The sequence below is a fragment of the Aulonocara sp. 'chitande type north' Nkhata Bay genome, linkage group LG5 (assembly GCF_057382095.1).
Source record: "Aulonocara sp. 'chitande type north' Nkhata Bay isolate Kocher_YH1m ecotype deep benthic linkage group LG5, A_spYH_male_GT1.1, whole genome shotgun sequence".
Taxonomy (NCBI): domain Eukaryota; kingdom Metazoa; phylum Chordata; class Actinopteri; order Cichliformes; family Cichlidae; genus Aulonocara; species Aulonocara sp. 'chitande type north' Nkhata Bay.
In genome coordinates, this window is record NC_141348.1 from 39,890,594 (window position 1) to 39,913,894 (window position 23,301).

A 23,301-nucleotide genomic window follows, 5' to 3' on the forward strand; every position below is an offset into this window, starting at 1 on the left:
GTCTACTTTATGATGTGTACTACTGCACACATGCAGCCCACCTCAACATAGGAGAGAATGGTGAAGTGATTATGATATTACTCAAGCTGAATACAACTCTTATAATATTTTAAGATTTACTATATACTATATTATACACTATAAATATATACAATATACAGTAAATTACACAATATAATATATTTTACAATATTGCAACGGATCTCAGTGTTACTTTGCCTAAAAGCACAGGGGACAATGACTCAGATTAAAATGAATCTTTTACTTACAGAGTCAATAATACTGAACAGATCTTTTTCAGGTAATTATACAAAACCCTATGGTATAAACTATGGTATGAACTGTATGGTATAGTTTAGCTTTATACTGATCTATACCCTGACTTTAGGGCTGTTCGATATATCAATATATATCAGATGATGATATAAAAACATCTATCTTTCATTTTACGCTATCGTTTGTTTCGTGGTGTCGCAAAATAAACTGTTTACGGCAATATTTTTTCATCGTTTTGATGGTCACTATAGTGGCTATATTAATTTCGTAAAGTTCTCTCTTTCTCTTATATTTTATATAACCACACTATGGACAGACAAGTGCCTGTTTTTATTTGTTGTGGTTAGCAACAACGACGGTAACAGCATCGCGTGTCCGCTTGTTTATGTTCCACATAAACCTTTCACAATAAAGCTCAAGATCCTGTTGAGACCTTTCAAAATAAACAGAATCACGTGAAAGAGCAGATCATTTACGGATGAGAATTAAAAAAAGAGCCGCCAGGTGTTAAAAAATAAACCTTAGACTCAAACGTTAGAACAGGCTTTTCCCCGCAGCACGCTGTGTAATAAATACTCACAAAGAAAACGGCGGCCTTTACAACTTATGTCTAAAAATATATCGTTTCATGCATCGGTTAAAACACTCGACTCCAGCTACATGATGCGCAGCTGGAAACACTTCCCGCAAGTCGAGCTGCCCGAGATTCACATAATTTACAGAAAATGTTAAATTTTTGTGATTTATATCGTTATCGACGATAGAATTCTTATATCGGGATATGAGATTTTGGTCATATCGCACAGCCCTACCTGACTTCATACATTCGATTTGCTGCAGAATTATTTCCAACAGTATCCAATGTTAGTTTTTGTAATAGGTATTGAATTTCAGCCCTTGAATTCAGCACTTACAAAATGATGCGTGTGTTTGCTTTGAACGCGCATCAATTGATAGTTTTCCCAATTACAAATAACTGTCCTTGGGTAGTGATGAGGCTCACTTTGTCAGAGCTGTAGATAGACTCTCAGTGTCACTGCCTATTGTGCATCACACATAATGGGTCTTTGTGAAAACACATTGTTCAGGTTTACAATTTACATAATGCTTTCACCTTGGCATTTGTATCCTTTAGTATGTGTGATACAAAAGAAAGCACTTGTACCACACACAGCAAACCACACAAATATTGCACAGGTAAGGTCAGGCAGTCTGTCTGGCTTTACACAGCACAGAGACTAACAGGACTATTATGGTCCATGCTTGTCTTTCGCACAATACTGTATATACAACAAAACAGAAAAAAGGCTGTTTGCCACAAGTCAAGCTGGGAAATGTCTAGTTCAGGAAGTTTTAGGTCGACTAGCAAAACATGTCATTTGACTCCTGACCAGGAATCTAACCATACTTTATTTAATTTCATTTTAGTTTAGGAAAAAGGCAGAAGCTCGTGACATTTGCAGTGTAGTTATCTGTAGTAATCTGGTGCAGCATGACAGCTCCCACACATGCTGTCCAATCCAGTATTTATGGTTTTCTCAATGACTCAATGATAAACAGCATAATTATTTTTGAAAATAAAAATTATTATGTCACTAAACATAAATATTTGTAGTTTCTAGACAATATAAATCCTGATAGACGGTAAAAAGCCATTTTTCTATAAGGTTTTAAACTCTATGTATAAAACAAAACTTCCACATATAAATTAAAGCCATTGGTTCATCCAGCAGCACTAATATCTGCACAAACAATATCACTTTCACCAAACGGTACAATTCAAAGTCCTAACTAAAGCTAGGATATGGCTTTTGTAGTCAAATAGATAAATAAAACAAATGGTTAAAGTGCAACGTTAGTTACTTTGCTTTGAATTAGAGATGATTTCCTGTAGTGAAATCATCTCTAATGATGATTGCATCATCTCTAATGATGATTTCACTACAGTGTCTTTCGTCTTGAACTCATCTAACCTTGTGCCTTCTTCTCGCTGGGATGTAGGAACAGGTCATGGTCGGTCAAGCTAATGCTTGTGATTCCTCCAAATATGCCACTTTGCATTTCAGAAGCTCCCCACAAGTAGCTCTGCTAAAAGTACACTGATGGAAGCAACGGCAACCTGCACAGAGCTGATGAGCTGGGCAGCAAGTCAGACACATGAACAGCATAGAACATCTGGTCAGTTTAAAAAGAAATGTTATGGAAATGTAGACTTCATTTCAAAGAAGATCTCAGCAAGGCGGCATTTCTCTATGAGGATGGCCAACTCAATAACAAATGGTAAGCTGACTGGTCTGCAATAGGATGTTACACAAACTTTTCTGCTTAACGCTTGTTTTAGAGAATAAGAATATCACAATTGTCAGATTTCATAATTTCTTGTCTAATCTAATCAGATCATTACAGCAGACACAACCAGTGTCACCTTGTGACAGTGTCACTCTCACATGTGAGGCCTCCTGTTCTTAATCAATACAGAAAAATTAAAAGGGGAATTCGTAGTTCATAGCACCTATTAGCTTTATTCCTTGATAGGAATAAAGATCAGTGTAGGTTAAAGTAATTTAATGTTGTAAATACAATTCTTAATGTCTATTTATTAGGTTTATAAATATGTATAAATAAAAATTTATTAAGGCTAGTAGGCTACCCCCCAGCAATCGGGGCTGTACAACATAACTATATTTATCAAATGATGAAAGAAAAATGTCTATCCTTGTGGTCATTATATAAAATTATAAATTCACTACATTTACAGACATTATGGTAATAATTGGTTAAAGAATTGGTAAAATTTCAGTGAGTAAGGCATTTTTTTAGAGTTTTTCCTTATTTTTTAAGTTGATCAAATATTGTAAAAGAGCTGAAATAATTAATGAAATGTAGAGTACATATGTATTTTTAATAAATGTTCAAAAAGTTCTCGATTCTCACTTGTTGATAATTAGAAAATACATATCTTTGCGGTCACATAAATCAAACAATGTAAAATCCAACCCATCAGTTCTAGTATAGTAATAGCATCTTTCAATGTTTCTCTAAAAAAATCCAACTCATAGAAGTTTCAAAAATATTCATAATAACTGGTTACCACCAGTTATTGTGAATATTATTATCTTAAGTCCATTTTTCACAATTTATTAAATTCTTGAAGACTCCTGTCAGTATTTTGCGAGACACTGGTGCGAAACAGTCGCTCATTCGTGAGGGGGTCTTACCGTTTTCAGCTCAATCCTGTTGTGGGGCGGATGTGTTAGCCTGGGGAGTTAGGATGTGTGTAATACGGGTTCCTTTACACTTGGTGCAGCTTTCGTCTCAGTTTTTGTCTGGTGAGGTTAAGCTTGGGGTGCGACCCCAGTTACCGGTTGCAGGTATTGACATCATCTTGGGAAACGATCTAGCTGGCGGCACAGTTTTTCCGTCGCCAGAAGTAGTCGATATACCACTTATGTTACGTTCTGGTCCCGGCAAGTAAATAAACGTAACAAATAGTTTGCCCCACTCACTTCCCACTTCCCTAGGCAACCGGGGTGCAACGTAGAAAAATAAAGATAAGGCAAATAAAACCACGAAGGCCCTCCACCAAAATCCCAAAACGAAGGTGTCTCAAACGAAAATATTAACAAACCCGTTCACAACTATTTACAACGGACTATTTATTTACAACAAAAACACCAAACTATTTACAACACGGGGGAGATCGCGACCATGACACACTGAAACACAAGGCTTAAATACATAGAAGGGGCAATCAGGGAATGGACCACAGGAGGGAAACACAGCTGGGGCAAATTAGACCTGACGAGACAGGGAAAATGTAAACTGAACACACTAAGATAACACAGACTTTCAAAGTAAAGCAGGAAATACATAACAGTCACGCAAAAACAAAACACTGACACACCGAAACGTAACATTTCCCCCTACCCAAAAATCAAACATGTAACCCCAAGTGAAATGTTTGATCAAAACCGGATGAAGGCTGGTGGAGGCTGGAGCGGTCCCCCGGACCCTCCAGCAGGCGACGAAGGCTGGAGCGGTGCCTCGGACCCTCCAGCGAAGACAAACGAAGGCTGAAGCGGTGCCTCGGACCCTCCAGCGAAGGCAGACGAAGGCCGGAGCGGTGCCTCGGACCCTCCAGCGAAGGCGGACGAAGGCTGAAGCGGTCCCTCCAATGGACCCTCCAGCGAAGACGGATGAAGTCTGGAGCGGTCCCACGGACCCTCCAGCGAAGACAAACGAAGGCTGAAGCGGTGCCTCGGACCCTCCAGCAAAGGCAGACGAAGGCCGGAGCGGTGCCTCGGACCCTCCAGCGAAGGCGGATGAAGGCTGGAGCGGTCCCACGGACTCTCCAGCGAAGGCAGATGAAGGCTGGAGCGGTCCCACGGACCCTCCAGCGAAGGCGGATGAAGTGTGGAGCGGTCCCACGGACCCTCCAGCGAAGACAGACGGAGGCTGGAGCGGTCCCTCGGACCCTCCAGCGAAGGCAGATGAAGGCTGGAGCGGTCCCTCGGATCCTCCAGCGAAGGCGGACGAAGGCTGGAGCGGTCCCTCGGACCCACCAGCGAAGACAGACGGCTGAAGCGGTCCCTCCCTCGGACCCTCCAGCGACGGCGGACGGCTGAAGCGGTCCCCGGGCCCTCCAGCGAAGACAGACGGAGGCTGAAGCGGCCCTCGGACCCTCCAGCGATCCCGGACGAGCCCCCATATGTTACACCCCGGCCTAGGCAACCGGGGTGCAACGCAGGAAAATAAAAATAAGGTAAATAAAACCACGAAGGCCCTCCACCAAAATCCCAAAACGAAAATATCCCATGACGAAAGTATTTACAACAGACTATTTATTTACAACAACCACACCAAACTATTTACAACACGGGGGAGATCGCGACCATGACATACTGAAACACAAGGCTTAAATACATAGAAGGAGCAATCAGGGAATGGACCACAGGAGGGAAACACAGCTGGGGCAAATTAGAACTGACGAGACAGGGAAAACGTAAACTGAACACACTAAAATAACACAGACTTTCAAAGTAAAGCAGGAAATACATAACAGTCACGCAAAAACAAAACACCGACACACCGAAACGTAACACTATGCATCAACGTTCATCTTTTTCCTAACCTTTCTCATTTATCTCCTTTTGTAGGTATGGGGACATGGTGCCAAAGACAATTGCTGGAAAGATCTTTGGCTCCATCTGCTCCCTGAGTGGCGTCCTGGTGATCGCTCTGCCCGTCCCTGTCATTGTCTCCAACTTCAGCCGCATCTACCACCAGAACCAGAGAGCAGATAAACGGCGTGCTCAGAAGGTACAAGTTAGTGTCTTTTTCTCATGTGCTTCGACAGGGACAACAATGAATATTAGGGGTGCAACGATACACAAAATTCACAGTTCCGTTCAGTTCGATACTTTGGTGTCACGGTTTGATATTTTTTCAATACAAAAAAAAATGTTCATGCCTTTTTAATTTGCCATTTATTAAAATTATAAATATATATTTTAACTCAAAAGTACAGTTTTTAAATTTAATGTTGCTGAAACAACAAAGTAATAAAAAAATAAATCTATCAGATCGAGAAATCACTCATCTTTGGAAAAGAGAGTTTATTACAGAGAAATGGCTCTTTCCAAAATAAAAGCTATACTATACGCTTCTTCTGGGCTATATTCTCAGCAGCATATTAAACATATCAGGTCCCCATAAGGAGAATCATGTGCTAACGGCTGTCTAAATGACTCTTTGTAGCATGCGTGCTTGTTGTTTTTGTCTTTGCACTAGGATGATGTCGGCGTAAATGTGCAGTCATATTCGTTGTGTTCCCACTAGTGCTGTCAGCGTTAATCTTGTTGAAATGACGTTAACGCCACAACACGGCAAATCTCCATTAACGAGCTATGGTGGATCGCCACGTGCGTGGGGCTGGACGGCGTCAACACGTTAATGAGCAAACTGCGCTAACGCACTAGTTCCCACCCATGTAATTGAGCATTGCGTGGCACATCCAACATACTGTTTTACTTTTGTCAATGACGTGCTTACCTTCAGGGTCATACATCTCATGAAAACCAAAATAGTTCCAAACACCAGATCTGAATGAGGGTGGGGGAGGTTCAATTTGCCATGTTGCAACGAGAGCTCTGTCTCGCTAGCTTGCCCTGCGGTCAGTGCGTCACTGTGTTCGGCTACTCCGCCTAGGCTGCACTGTCGAGCGCAGATCCACTGAGCGCTCACACAGACAGCATCGTCAGAAGAAAAGTTGATCAAATAAATTAAAAATTTTGTATTGTTCGATACACATGCGTACCGAACCGAAAGCACTGTATCGAACGGTTCAATATCGATACAAGTATTGTTGCACCTCTAAGGAATATGTGTGGCTGAAATCAGTGGCTGTGTTAAATCATGTGCAAATATTACCAGAGGAGTGCATGCTCTTTATTTTCAAAAGGCCGAAGTTGTAATGCAATATGACACATTAATAAATTAATGAGAATAAATGGAAGGATGAAGTGTTGAGTAAAACTTTTGGATGTGCTGTACTAATAGTTAGTCCTAAAATGGGAATAAAAACTTTTGAAAGTCCTTTTGTTTTATTCACATCATTAAAATAATGGATGTGAGTTTAAAGATCTTGATGACAGATGAGTTTCGTTCATATGGAAGGCACACGGGTATTTTTACCAACTTAAAAAAAGGTGCTGGTGAAAGGGACTGACCCCAATTAGGAACTGTACAACTGCTTTGCGAATGAATGTCCTTCACCATAATTCATCCCACATTTTTCAGCACCATCATACACACAAGAAATGTGTTGCCCTTCAGATGCACATTAACATAACATACTTTTAGACACACTCACACACAAGTTTCTTAGACACACACTAAGTACCAAATGTTAGCCAGCCATTCACTACAATTCCCCCAGTAGGCTTGACCTTTCTATGGGGCTAGATAAGAGCGCTATTAAGTTAGAGAGCAGCTGCTGATAGCTAATTGAGGAGGGAAAAGTGTGATTTGAATCCTTACTGATATTAGAATCCTAGGTGTGTGGTTTTCTAATTAATATACTGATTTCAATCAGTTCAAACACAACAGCATGGGCTCTCTCGCACCTTTATTGAGTCCAGTGAGGCTCAGTTCTGAGTAAAATAGGTCTGATAGAGGTAATGAATTGGTGAACTGGTGAAGTTGGATTCATCCTGTTAGATCAAACCTCAGTCAGTCTTGGTAATATTTACATTCAAGAAATTGAGAAAAACCTTGTGTACTTAGATCTGGTTTCATAATATTTTCGAAAGGCTGCCCAGTTGTGTATGTTTCATAAAAATATGACGCACTAAATAATTTTATCGTGTCATTGCTACTTTAAAACACTGTTTCTCACTGATGTAGTATACAGAAAATACAACCTCTGCAGCACTTCTTCTGTAACACTTTCATAACAGATGCGTAGTTACTTGTTCATTGACAGAATGTCTATTGTTTTGATATTGACATGCTTAAGTGGGCATGGTCGTACTGTTGCTAAGCAACAGCGACTGACAGTAGGGCTGACCAAATATACTCCATGACCCAGCAGCTTTTTTTTTCCCATGCATTTGTTGTGCAAGTTGCTTTTTATATTGATCTTGAAGGATTTTTTTTTTAGATATCATCTTTCAGTGGTTGTAAAACATTTTTAGACCACAAAGGGACCATAAACTCTTCACACTAATGAAGTTCTTTTAGCTTTTTGATGCTTTTCAGGCTTATAGTGCCTATTAAAGCAGTGAGGAGGCTCTCTGGGAAACTCTCAATGAGGAATTAATTTACAAAAACATTATTAAGCTGTTAAAGGATAATTAAAAAGAAATAACATTTTATTGCTGCTTTTTGCCGTGGTCGTTGAGGATCTTCCCTCAATAGAAATCCCTGATGCAAGTAAACCATTATTCACATTTTAAAAGCTTAAAGGCTTAAAAACTAATGTTCAAAGTTGAAACAACGGACAGGACAACAAAATGTAAGCAAACACGGAAGTGCAAAAGTGCTTAGAAAGAAATCTGATTCAGCAATTAGAGTTAAGGTCTATAGGTGGCTTTAATATAGTAATTTAGCATAAATGTTTGTATCTAAAGTGTCACGTAAATAAAACAAATTTTAAAAAAAGAAAGTAGGTCTGGACTTGGTATTGTATTAAAAAAATTGTTACCTTGCAATTAATAGGAAATGAAAAAATAACTTGTTCTGGTATTTCAACATGACAAGCTGCACTCTGTCATGGCTTTAAATGGATTTAATCCTATTACACAACAAAAATGTCCCTCACACACGTTGGTGTTTTTGTGAAGCTTTAGTTTATCTTGGTCATTGTCTGCTTTTTCACTCATTTTCAGTTTTTCCAGTCTTTCTATCTGACCGCTTTCAGAGGAATGTTTTTGCTTTTTAAGCCTCTTAACACTGACCTGTGAATCATTCAAGAAGAAAAAAGGCACCTAACTCAAGGGATGAGCCAGTGTTGTGCTTACACCTAATAAACATGTTAGCAACAAGCCAGTTCTAGATTATAAATTTTAGGCACAAGAAACAAGAACCCATCCCAAAAATATATAATTTCTTGCTACTTCTTTAGTTGAATTTATTAAAAGATGCGAAAAACAACATGGTTAATTAGCATAAAATAGTGTTTTTGCTATTTAGATCGCGGCCCCCAACCTTTTTTGCGCCACGGACCGGTTTATGCCCGACAATATTTTCAGGGACCGGCCTTTAAGGTGTCGCAGATAAATACAACAAAATAAAACTAGTAGCCTACCGGTACCGAAAAAAGAAGATTTATTCATAACACACGTGAAAAGACCGAGGAAAACAGAGTTAACGATAAAAACAATAACAAAAAACTGATAAAAACCCTGAAAACCATACATTTCACACCCGAGCCTCAACTCTCGCGGCCCGGTACCAAACGCCCGGGGGTTGGGGACCGCTGATTTGGAATATTTAGATTATTTAGTGTGCAGTGTGTCGGTAACAAAATGATTAAAGTGCATAAGTGGAGGACAAAAGAAAAAGTGGCAGGCCTAAAAGAGCAAATGAACAGTATGTCAAAGTGATGTCCTTAGAAAATAGCACAAGACACCGACACCAACCCTGAGAGATGCATTTGGCCCTTCAATTGATCCATCTACTGTTCACCGAAGCCTCATTAGAAATGGTGGAAGGGTGGCTGTCAAGAAGCTCTTCTTGACATATGACAGTTATAGCAGGCAAAATAACAGACCCTGATGCAGGACTCTGAATACAGGAATGAACTAAAACAACAATGAAATCCAACACAAATGCAGGGCAGGAGCAGGAACATAGCTGAGTTTATTTTGTCTGTTTCATTGTCAATATGTACAAAGGAGGTACAAGAGTGTCTACAATCATCTGTTAAACACAGCAGAGGCTCTGACATGGTTTGCAGCTTCATTTCAGCAAGTGGCGTTGGGGACCTTGTCAAAGGTGATGTTGGGGATCTGGGCAGAAAAACTAAGCAACACTATCAGTCGTAGACCAGCCTGCCCAGAGCCTGGACCCTGACATTAACTAGAACAGTCTGGGAACAAAAGGCAGCCAAGAGATTTAAATGTTCTGGGGGGTTGGGGGTATTCCTGAAGACTACAGGAAAGTTTCCCTCTGAGAGTTCAGTCTGTACTGAAGAATAAAGATGGCTGTATACATATGCTGGCACATGTTTCAATAAACCAGTGAAACAATTCCTTGTTTTTCCAGCAAAATATAAAAAAATTATGGACTACTGCTCATGGTTTTTGTACAGTGTCCCCCAGTGAGCTATATTTGGTCTAATGAAGTAGCTTCTTCTTCTTCTGCCTTTAATATAACTTAAAACAATAGGAAGAAAAATCAAGGGGAAATATCTGTTATGGTAACTCTGTTCAAAAATAAATTTTCCTTTTATTACTTTATATGTTCTGGCCTCCCATTTCTCTCCAGAACTCATTCGTCTTCATTCTTCTATAACCACACACTGCTCTCGGTTCCTATTACAATTATGTAGTCATCAGGGGATTTGATTTTACAAAAAGGTCTTCTCGTGTATCCATCGTGGCTTCTCAGTCATTAAATAGAAAGTAGAGAAACCAAATTGGGCTTAATGATAGTTATTGCCTGCTAACTACTGGAGTGTATGCCTCAGTGCAAAGTACAGTCTGTCTTGAAGTTCAGTAACCCATTGAGGATATAACTAGCCACAGAAACAACCCCTGCCCTGATACTAATGTTCCTAATTCCCCAATAATTTGAAAACCAAACGTGCAGATGACAAAGACAGGTTCCTCTTTTATTCCTTCAGCAAATCAGCACTGCAGCACAGTGCAGTCAGAGTGCTGATAAGTGTCGAGGCAGTAAATGGACTGAGGTCACACCGGTAATGGGACAGCAAAGTCAAGTGGAGCCACACTGAGAGATGGCAGGTTGTTAAGGAAAAAAAGTCCTGAGACCAGAGACGTGAGGGCAAAACAAGACGATGGGAGCAAGAGAGGAAAGAGGGATGGAGGTCTGACAAGAGTAAAAAGAGTAAGAGAATAAAAAGAAGACCGAGGAAGCAGAAGGAGGAAGTGTAAGAGAGGTCTTATTGGGGTAGAAGAAAGAAAAAACAGGAAGAGGGCTCTATATAGCAGTAGTTTCAAGGCTCACTTGTCTTGGAAGTGAACATTTTGAACCTTTCTGCTGTCTGACTGTCAGACTGTGGGTGGTAATGTTGGAGCATATAGGTCTGATTTGTGCGGTCAACTGAGACCACCGATGAAGTAAAATCACCACAATCATGACTGGATTTTAGTCAGGATGTTGAAGAGGCTCGTTCGGGGCACACCAAACTTTAGAGTAATTTCTTAAAGAACTTCCCCAGCCATGAAATACTTATTCATCACCCTTTAGGAGGCATTTACTTCTAAAGTTGAGTTTAGTGAATTTCAATTTTTGGGATTTTGACGGATTTTTAACATAACCTCTCCTCCCCTTTTACAGTATCATGCTTTGTTTTTAATTTTATGGAGGGAATTTGATGTATCAGAATAACAAAGTATCAAGTATTTGATACTTTCATCAGAATTTTTATACTTTAATAGAAGAATGAGGTTTATTCAGGTGGCTTTGGCTCAGGAGGCAGAGCAGGTCATCTGCTAATAAGAGGGTGGGTGGTTCTATCCCTATCCTCCAGTCTGCCTGTGAAAGTATCCTTGGCCAAGATACTTAACCTCGAGCTGCTCACAATGCATTCATTAGAGTGGGAATGTTAGAAAGTGCTTGTGTGATTGGGAGATGCTGTATAAAGCGCTTTGAGTGTATTTGCCATAAAAATAACACATTCATTCATGGGGTTTTCCATTTTATTTTACAGTAGAATCTTAAGGAATAAAGCAGTAAAGTATATCAATTAAACTCTGTGGACTTTTTCAACATATTTGAACAAGCAAACATATGAACAACTCTCAAACAGCTCTTTTAAATGAAAGCTGTATGAAAAAGACAGAAAAATTTTAATCATTTTCATAATTTGAATATATAAATGACATAACATTTCAGAAAAAAGAGGCCTCTAGTGAATTTAAAAGCATTGTAGGGAATATGGGGAATTAGAGCTGTGGGTGTTTTTCTCTTGTGTTTTATGCTTCATGTTGTGGGTATTTGTATGCAATATATTGTGTTGTAGAGGTTGTATTTAATGTTTGCTTCCTCGGTCAAGAATTGTGAAATTTGATCTCAGTAGAACTTCCTGGTCAAATGAAGTTAAAGCAGATCAATCACATTTCAGCTTGGGTGTAAGGTTGTAAGATTCTCCGTAGGGAATGATATGTGACACCAAACATCCAGTGTCTTCTCTTTGTTATTGAAATGTGTAGCATCATCATGCCTACATCTAAAGAGCTTCCTGAGACCTTTGGGATATTTATGAATCTGGTACTGAGGTAAAAAAAAAAAAAAAAAAACCATTCCAGTCCAAGGAAAATATTCTAGAAGTAGAAAAGATTTTCAACAACATGAGAAAAAAATGCCAGTCTGTCCAGGGTTAGACTAGAAGCCTCAGATAATGTAAGATTTCATTACAGGATGTGCAGGTAATGCTTGCAACTGTTGCTATTAGCATGCACACATTTATAGTCTGAAAGAGAATCACAAGCTTAACCTGCATGTGAAGCTTGCCATTAAAAAGTTCTTTCTATCCAAAATGAACATTAGAGTAAAACTGCAGCTTGCTAACGTGTACGCAAAGACTTTTTGGAATAAAGGATAAAGACAGAAGCTTTTTGGCTACAGTAACAGCGGACATTTTTGTGCATTGATTACAAGATTGACATGTTGTATCTTTTCTTTTAAAGAGTAACAAATTATTATGCACAAAAAGAAATTCAAGTGAGATTTACTTACTTACTAATGCCCATCTTTTTTTCTTTCTTTTTTTTACCTTTTTTTGAACTTTTAAACTTGCAAATTGTGCAGCCAAAGCCTAATATACAGTAGTATTTTCCTAGTACACTTTCTTAGTATACATTAATGAGGCACAATGAACTGAAGACATTCTTCTCATGATGAACTTGGGTACTGTAACGGCTAGCGAGGCAAGCCACGTGGAGTTATGAAGAAGGACCCAAAATGAAGGCACTTACTTGATGCGACTGAGCTTTACTTACGATAACAAAAGCTAAACAAAAGCAAGGGAGGCAAAATCAGAACTAAGAAAACCTGAACTAGAAAAACTAAGGATCAAACAAACAAATCTGAAACCTGAAGGAGATGGAGAGCAGAGCAAACATGGGTTAAGATACACAGGGAGAAAACACGGAGTTAACACGGATGGACCCGTGGTGCGCACAAGAGAACACACACTTTAAAAAACAAAGAGTCCACTGTGAGCGACCATCTTTGAACAGAGGCGGGGGTTTACGACACCAACTCTCTGCCATCTATAATCCAGTTTTGAGATCCCTTCCCAGACGCCTTAACGCCCACTCACATCCTGGGCCATCTGATCTCAGGAATTCGCATGATAAGGTGGGGCCAGGTTTCACAATGAACACACCCGAAACCCTGGCTGATTGGGACCCACACCCAGTTTCACACCTTGGCTCAGGCGATTAGAGGATCATCAGGGGGTCCTTTTGTCCCTCTGTGGGGGGTTTCTCCCACTAGGTTTATATCTGGGACTCTCCACCATTTGACCTTAGAACTGAAGAAGCTTCTCGGATGAGAGGTGAAACGTCTTCAAGCAACTTAAAGAAGTCCAGACGCTTTTCTTTGCAAGCTCCTTTGACCATCACATATGATCTTCACAGTGCAGAGAACACAAATTAGCATCCATTACTATAATGAAATAATTTGTTAGTTTGAAATGCTACAGGGAACTATGTACCTGTACATTAATGCTGTGGAAAGACTTCCTGTTCACATAGTCTCCTTCATTTACTGAAGGAGCAATGATTGGAATGTGAGTGCCATCTATACAGCCAATCACGCCTGGGAACCGTGAGAATAAATGTAAAATTTAAGTAGTAGTTCAAGTATCACCACATCATGAATTAAGTTTTGTTCATCCTGATACCTGCAATTTTGTGGAATCCCTCTTTGATAAATCTTGTGGGTCTATGACCGGGGAACACCACAAACGAGTACAGGAGACGTTTCAGTGTAACTGTAACATTCCTGACTGCCCGACAGACGGTAGCCTTGGAAACGTGCTCAGCATCACCAATATTATACAGAAAGCTCCCGTTTGCAAAAAACCGAAGTGCAATACAAATAATATGTACAGAACTGAGAGGATGTCCGCGATGTGTCACATGAGCAATATATGGCCTGAGGATGTTATCCAAATAAATTATGGATTGTGCTGAAAAACGGTAACGTTCACACAGAAAATCATCAGGAAATGATAAAATGCGCTCTAATCACTCTCTCCCGGCGGAGAGCTCTGCGGAGAATTTGGGCTTCAACATCTACAGGTTTCTGACAAAGAGGCGGAGAAAGTCAGGGTTAGTTGAAGTAAACCTGATAGGGGGCAGGTTAGCTTCACGGAGTGTGTCGTCATAGTAACTCACTCAGAATTAATCTAAGCTCGCTTTGTGAAACCGAAAACCCAGAGTTTTCGTTAACTCAGGGTATACTTACTCAGATTTTGCACTAAACCGGCTTTCTGAAACAGGGCCCTGTTGTTAGAATGTATTTAATATTACTTTCTACACCAGGATCTTTTTCTACGCAGCTGACGGCTGTAACTGTGCAGGGGCGGATCTAGCAAAGTTTAGCCAGGGGGGCCGATAGGGCAGGAACAGGGAAAAGGGGGCACAAAGACATACTTTTCTTTCTTATTCTCATTTAAAATGTCGAGCTTTTAATAAATAATTATCTGAATCTGACACCCAAAGTTTTAATCTGATGTAAAATGTATAGAAGTCCATTACTGTATATAGTAACTGTTAAGTCTAATATACCCTAGTAAGCTATAGTACATTTTCCTTTGGGAAGGTACCATCTGTGCAGTCTGCAATTTTGTTGAAGAAAGATGTTGAATCTATTTAATATTTCTTGAAAAATAATTGATTTCTGTGCATTTTTTTTCACACTGCATCAAATTAAGGTTGATTACGTCGATTAAGCATCATGAGGTGGAGCGTGAGGGGTGGTTCCTTATTTTTTATTTATTTATTTTTGTTGTTGCTGGGAGTTGGAACCCTATTAGTTAGGTTGCTTAATATTTACGCTAAGTACTCTTTAAAATACCAGAATAGGGAGGATGGTGTAGGTTTAAGTTTATTAGATTGATCAGTATTGCTGAACTATGAAATATTTTTTTTTTGCATACAGGTATAACAGAATAGCTTTAGTGTAGTTCTTGTTTTAAACTTGAGTATGAACTTATACAAAATGCAGCAAGATATTTTAAAAAAACAGTTTTGTTGATTAAAAAACACTATATCGGATTCATATCAGTATCGGCAGATATCCAAATTTATGATATCGGTATCGGTATCGGACATAAAAAAGTGGTATCGTGCCATCTCTAGTTCTAACACACCTGAATCAAATGAATGGCTTGTTATTAGGCCTTTGCCAAACTTGGTGGCATGCTGAAAAGGTAATCCAACCATTTGATGCAGCTGTGTTGGAGTAAGGATGCATCTAAAAGCTGCAGTAGCTCTCGAGGACTGGGATTCGGCCCTGATCTGACATATGAAAATTCCTCGGTTTGTTTCAGTTATTTATTTACATTTTTTACTTACTTTTAAGTAAACATAATTTTTTTCTGTTTGGCATTTTCATGATGATGAGTTTTGTAGGACAAAACAATAAATTCATTATCATTGGTAGAGAATTTTCAGTTACATTTTCACTAACATTTCAGTGAAAGATTCATTCAGTCCTTCTGGGGCTCAGACAAACTTTTACATCAATGGGATTTTAAGGCCATCAAAAGCAAATTGACCTTTAAAAGGCCTGGTTTGCAGTTCGTTCAAGAGCATACACAATGGTTTACAGCATAAAAATGAACACTACAGTGCTCAGTTGGAAAACAAATAATTTTTATTGCAGCTAGACAAATATTGATCCATGTGTGATACCTTTATTAACTATTCAGGGACTTGATTTTAAAGCAGTTTGACTTAATCTGCTTCAATATTTTCCACTGTCTTTAACTTTGAACTAAATGAGACTCAATCACACCTCTGGAGTTGTCATGTGTTTAGAGTAAAAGTTTCTTAGAGAACTGTTTGAGCTCAGCAGCTCATCACAGACGCTCAGCACAACCTTTTGCACTTACAGAAGAATCAGAGACGCTTATTCTTTCATATTTTTCCCTTTCTTGTGTCAAGTAGTACTTTTGATCAATCATAAAGCCAGGCAGCTTGTGACGGTAATTTCACTGGTTCCTAATTCATTCAATCTTCAGCTGCAGAAAGAAGCAGTCAATGATCCTCCCATTTTATCCCTGTTTCACATACTGACCACATACATACACAAGCACTATTATTACCTCTCAGGTTCCAGCTTTTCATACAACTTCACTAGTCTGACAGGCAGTTTTTGAAGCGTCTAAATATTACTTTTGAATCATGTCTGGAAAGCAGATGTTCTTCGGTATCTCCTGTTTCTTAAAAGTATATAAAGGGGGTGAGAGAGAGAGAGCACAGTGGGGTGAGGTTAAAGATAAAGCTCACCTTACAGTTGTCATAATATCCTCTTCATTTTATGAAATCCTTAATGTAATATCTCTCTCATTTCCTGCCTCCTTTGTTCTATTATTTTATCTGTTATTTAAAGCAATTTTATCTTTTTGCTGCAACAGAAAGGGAATAAAATAAACTGATAAATGTTGGCAAACAGACTTTGCAATGTTGTGAACTCAGTAGGTTCTCATGGGCATAATTGGCACTAATGCAGCAAATTATCAATTTGTGCTTGCAGCACCATTAAATGCAAGACTTGGCTTCATGTTGCATTTATATTTTTCTTAGTTTGAGCCCATTTTTTTTTTGTTGTTGCTTTTCTTGGTGGACCGACTCTTTAGTTTTATCCTTTTTAGAAGAATCAATCTGAAGGGTTCAGACTCAAAAGTCTCACAACTTTCTGCCAAAAATTGGAGTTTCAAAGAGATCATCGTGATTCTTCATTCTTTATTTATGATTAGTCAGAGTTTGCTGCTCTTCCAGGGATCCAAATAAAATGAATTATAAAAAAAAAAAAAAAAAAACTCTGTATCAATGGACTGGAAGGAAAAACTAGAAAAAGCGAAGCTGTAAAGAATCAGAAAATATAAGGGCTAAAGTTACAGATGAAAGAATAAAAAGTTAAAAGAAGACATTCATTAAAAAAAGCTTTTTGATTCAATCTACACTGCCTTGGCAAAATTGTTGTTAGACATCCCAATTAAAGCTACAACTACCCAAGAATTGCTTTCATGATTTTGATTGTTGTTTTCTCTATAAAACATAAGAGATCTTTATATATTTAAAAAGAGCACTGTGTTAGACTAAAAACTGATCAAAGTATTTACATATTATTTAACTGTTTTAAACCTGTTTAAAGGTCCTCATATTCTTGCACACCTGTAATCTAGAGTTGGTATAAGCCTCCAGTAACTTGAAATCCTATCATGTTTCCCCAAACACAAAGACAAGCCATTATCGTAGAATTTGCTGTCTAAAACCTTTTTCTAGCTGGTGACTTCAGCCTCAGTCAGCATCTTTGGGAAAAACTGGAAACTGAGCCAGGCCTTATCGCCCAACATCACTACTGGGATTTCAGCTAAATGTGAGCAAAAATCTGCAGCAGCTAGATAGCAACATATTTATGCTCATTTCAGACTTGAAATTAAATTTTCAGCAATCCCAAATGAGTGTATTGTTTGGGTGCCGACTTACAGACATACTCAGTAGCAGCATGTTACAGACACAAGAACATGACAGCAGTCTCTGTCATATATAATGAAAGAGAGAAACTTGAAAATGCAGAGATAAGAGCAGTCATGTAGTAGCTGTGAAAATTACTACAGAGTTTGTGTGATGAGTTGGCAGATTCTTATCATTAAATAGGTATTAGTCATCTTCTCCGACCTCCCGCCTACCTTGTCTGATGCTGTGACTTCTTCTTCGTCCCACACCCAGAAAGCCAGACTGGCCAGGATAAGAATAGCCAAGTCCGGCAGCGCCAACGCCTTCCTTCAGAGCAAACGCAACGGACTTCTCAACGAACTGCTGGAGCTGACGGTGAGAAAGACCCCTGACCCTCTGAATGCGAAGATCCACCAACAGCAAAGTGGGCGCGATGATTTCTTGGAAGCTGTTTTAATTAAGTGTGCTCATTAAAAATGGTGCAATGCCAGCAGGTTGTAATTCAGTATTAATCATGTTGTTCCTTGTCAAACGCCCATGTACTAATTATTTCAGTTCACTGCAACTCAGTTGCTTGGAGGCAACAACTTCACATCTGCAGTACGCAAACACAAGCAAAGTGGCAGCAATTACTGTCAAATAAACAGAGAACAATTTAAAAGTAATTTAGAGGCTATAAAAGAAGAAGTTGGAGCCATTACATTCTTGTTGTTATGCAGGGCAGAGGTGATAGCAGAGGCTAATAATGCCCCATGTGAGTGTTATCTGTGTAATAACACAAAGTGCTTTTTTTGGTTGTTCATCAGTCTGAGACTTGATTTAATCTGTGTCTGTGAAAACGGTAAGCTGAGGTTATCGAGGATGTAAGATTGTTCTTACTTGCTTGTCGAGTCGCTCTTGGTAATAATTAGGTTGTTAGTGCATTAAAGGAGGCTTCAAAGCAAAACGGAGCCGCTGAACAATGAAACAGTGGAGACAATAGAGATTAACTTGAAAGTAGTTTTGAAATTCAGTTTCTAATGCCTAGCCTAAGAAGAGGACATAAATAATTATTTGCTCTACTGTAATGCATGTCTGCGCATAAAGATCAGAACTTTCTACTTTTTGAATCAATCATCCCCTCACTCTTTTATACAATATATATATATATATACATATATTATAACCACCGTGGAAAAATGTGTTAGGTAAAGTGTGAGCAAATTGCCTAAATCCCATCCATCTAGACCATCGCTCGTGTTTTCAGTGACACACTCCCCTCCTTGCAGATGGTTACTAAAATCCATTTGGACCTAATAGAGTCCAGTATGAAAGCTCATGGGTGTCTGCAAGTGGTTAGAATTATCATATAAATGCCATCTGTGAGCACTGAGCACCCCCCTTTTCTTTTCGTGTCTGTGATGAAGCTGCCAGAGTCCTGATGCATCAAATTACGATGGTGTCAATTCTGACAGTCGGTGACGCTGCGTGGGTCCGAGGTAGGAGTGAGTGGAGATATATGACAAAAATCACTGATTCTGTCACAGTCATTAGTTAGACTAGAAGTTCACTCGGGGTCTGGTTGCATCTTGGCTTTTTTTATTTGTTACTTAGATCACGGGTATTGATAATCCTGTTGAGTTTTATGGTAATCTTGCATACGAAGGCATTACAGCTTTATCTCTTATCTGATCTTTTTTCCTGGAGTCATTTAAATCTATAAAAAAACTGCTCAAAACAGTATCACAGAGGAATGGTGCGTCATGCACTAAAGAAACAAAGAAAGAAGCCACACACCCATAAAAGCCAGCTTCACTTATACAAAAATCAGCACATACAAGAACGCAAAAAAAGAAGGCTGTAGTGAACTAGGACAATATATATAAAATAAATGAGTGGGTCACTCATTTACTTGATGCCATCAAGCCTTGAAATATGTATATAAACATATATTTGTACTTCCTGCATGCCCATGCCATCAGCTATGCATTAGTACACTTTCAGGTTTCCAAAATGATCAACTTTCCGCCCCAGGAGCTGAGTGTTCCTAGTCTTGATAATGCGCTTAGACCAAATCAAATTTTTCATAGGTATTATACCTTATGTCACCCACTTATTTTTGAAGGTTTACAGCATCTCCATTTCAGAAAAAAAAAAAAAGAAATAACTTTTTCCTTTTACAGAAAGTAAGGATACATAAATAAGTCTGTTGAAATAAGTCTGAATTATCTGTCTGGCAGCTCAAAAAGGTGAAACACAAGATATTTATCCATCCATCCATCTTCATCCGCTTTATCCGGGGCCGGGTCGCGGGGGCAGCAGCCTAAGCAAAGAGGCCCAGACCTCCCTCTCCCCAGCCACCTCCTCCAGCTTATCCGGGGGAATACCAAGGCGTTCCCAGGCCAGCCGAGAGATATAATCTCTCCAGCGTGTCCTGGGTCTGCCCCGGGGCCTCCTGCCGGTGGGACATGCCTGGGACACCTCACCCAGGAGGCGCCCAGGGGGCATCCTTGTCAGATGCCCGAACCACCTCAGCTGGCTCCTTTCGATGTGGAGGAGCAGCGGCTCTACTCTGAGCCCCTCCCGGATGGCCGAACTTCTCACCCTATCTCTAAGGGAGAGGCCAGCCACCCTTCGGAGGAAGCTCATTTCTGCCGCTTGTATCCGCGATCTCGTTCTTTCGGTCACTACCCACAGCTCGTGGCCATAGGTGAGGGTAGGGACGTAGATCGACCGGTAAATTGAGAGCTTCGCTTTTACACTCAGCTCCCTCTTCACCATTACTGCAGCTGCAGCCATAATCCGTCTGTCGATCTCGGGCTCCCTTCTCCCATCACTCGCGAACAAGACCCCAAGATACTTGAACTCCTCCACTTGGGGCAGGAACTCATCCCCGACCCAGAGTGGGCACTCCACCCTTTTCCGGCTGAGAACCATGGCCTCAGATTTGGAGGTGCTGATCCTCATTCCCGCTGCTTCACCCTCGGCTGCGAACCGTTCCAGTGCGAGCTGGAGGCCCTCACCCTGGTGTTGATGAGGTCCGCCCCGAGTTCCTGAAGGCTCTGGACGTTGTAGGGCTGTCCTGGTTGGCACGCCTCTGCAATGTTGCGTGGAGATCAGGGGCAGTACCTGTGGACTGGCAGACCGGGGTGGTGGTCCCCATCTTTAAGAAGGGGGACTGGAGGGTGTGTTCCAACTACAGGGGGATCACACTCCTCAGCCTCCCTGGGAAAGTCTATGCCAGGGTGTTGGAAAGGAGAGTTCGTCCGTTAGTCGAACCTCGGATACAGGAGGAACAATGCGGTTTTCGTCCTGGTCGTGGAACACTGGACCATAACAAGATAAATATAACAAGATATTTATTTTAATTGTTATTAAGAAACAATGGCTTTTTTTTTCAAATAGCAGCATACATCCAGAATATATGCTATAAAACTCCTGAACAGCTGACCTACCCCAACTGCAATTTGTACATCAGCACACTTTTTATCCTTATTTTTATCTTTATTATCTTGTTCCTTTAACCCTTACCTAACTTGGCATTTGTGTATGGACACCAAAGGAAGAATTTCATTGCACAGAGAAATTCTATTTCTTCTGTATACATGACAATAAACACTTTGAATCTTGAATCTTGAATAAGATCTGAGTTTAGGTACTATCTTGATCAATGTGCTATAGAAGTATGCAACAACTCGGACATCAGCTTAAATAAAACTATATTTATTATTTCACTGGTTACTCAGCAAATGAAATGAAAAAAGGTGGGAAGCTTCACAATTGTATTATTTATATTCAACATATGCATAATTGCACAAACAGTGACAACAAGCAGACCCAACTTTAAAGGGAGGCACTGCTGTAGTAACTCAACAGCTAGCTTAGACCTCAATCACAAAGGCCTAGAGATCCGGTATCCACAACTCACCAGGAAAACTGGGTGCATGGAGGTCATTATGAGTCACTTGGTGAAATTGGTTGCAAAGACGATGCTGCACCGATTACCTCTTTCAGATGGCTTTGGTCGTTAGCAGTTTGCCATGGCTGCCACAGTTATGGTAGTTTTGGGAGTGGGAGTTTTTCCTTCCCGCTGTCACCAAGTGCTTGCTCATAGGTGGTCGTCTGATTGTTGGGGTTAAAGTGCCTTGAGACAACTGCTGTTGTGTTCTGTATAGAAAATCTTGCTGCAATTATAACCTAACTATTACCAAAAATGGAGAAAATTTGCCTTCAAAGTCAAGTTATGCCTTTTACTTTGAGGTACAACTCTCTGTTTTCACTACCGCTTGGAGAGAGCAGTTGGCAAGTGTTTGCAGGTGTTCAGTGTAAACCTCTTTGTGACTTATTTCACCTTGTGACAAAGGTGAGGCATATTCAAGGAATACACATTTAATCCTCATGACCGGTGATTGCCAGTTGGTGACCAGCTGGTCTAGGCCTGTGTGACTGAGGCCACAGCACATAGCACTCTATATATCCTGAACTCACAGCATCCTGGACCTGACTCACAGCTAAATGCCAAACTAACTGATATTACCCTTCACACTTCCATTGAGGCAATGGCCAGGCCAGCTCCAGAATACAGAAGTAACTTAACATTGGATAAAGTGCATTAATGTCATTCTCTAACTGATTTGAACACCTATTTATGGTAATATGTGATTGAATAGTGCAGTTACAACATTAGTTGGATAGCCAGACTGACAAATCACAGCCCTCTAATGACATCTCCAGGAACTTGACATTTGGGTCATACATCCATTTTGAGGATATTGAAAAATGCCCAGATGGTAGAAGACCTTCTTGAATCTGAAATAAATAAATTGAGTTGCTACAAAGTAACAAAATTAATTGATACATCATTTAATATTAAATAAAATAACCTATAAAAAGAGTCCTGCATCCCTGAATACATCTTTAATCAAGACAATTAATTTTTGGATTATTTCATTTACTCAGTCCCTCAAAAAGATATGTTCACATAATTATACACATCTCATTATTACTGTTGTAGTTTTGGACATCACATGAATAACACTGAATACTTAAGGGCAGAGGTTCCCAAAGTGTGGACGAAAGGTGCAAACACATAGAAAAATCTGCGTTTTCAAAAATACCCGTGTACACGTGGGCGTAGCCTGAGTTTTTAAAAAAATCGCAGTTTTCGGTGATTCGAAACACCATTTATGTGTGGACGAAAGGCCCAAACGCGTAGAAACAGCTGCGTTTTCAAAAATACCCGTGTAGATGTGGACGTAAAACAGTTAGTAGTTTATTTCATTGCTACCTGTAATTTACTGCAGTTTACTTGTATTTGTTTAGTTGTTTACTAAATATACTAAATGCAATGGAGTTTGAAAATAAAATATAACAAAATATGGGAACCACTGCTTCAGGGGGAGTTTTTTATTACAAATACATTGGGAAAAAACACATTTAGTTATTGTCCAATCATTCATTAGCAGCACGGTTATCGTGATCAGCTTCCTTTTACTGACTGCACAAAGTCAGCTTCTTTATTTACATGAAAGACCATTGAATCTCGCTCTGTATCTATATTATGTGTGTATAGGTCCTCTGCCAGAGGATAAATGCACAAATCCAGCGATCGGAAAACGTGCCCACGTGACGGTGTTGTTCATGTTCCTGGAATCCAAATGAGAGT

The 23,301-nt window shown here is 39.8% G+C and overlaps 1 protein-coding gene across 1 annotated transcript in view; it reads left to right on the top strand.

Annotated features, from left to right (window-relative positions):
- LOC147331286 (A-type voltage-gated potassium channel KCND3-like) overlaps positions 1-23,301 on the top strand; it is a 110,793-nt gene that overhangs the window by 78,748 nt on the left and 8,744 nt on the right. The window contains exons 4-5 of the mRNA XM_086293505.1: positions 5,433-5,595; positions 17,931-18,032. Of these exons, the coding sequence (XP_086149631.1) occupies positions 5,433-5,595; positions 17,931-18,032 (265 nt within the window). The remainder of the gene's footprint in view (positions 1-5,432; positions 5,596-17,930; positions 18,033-23,301) is intronic.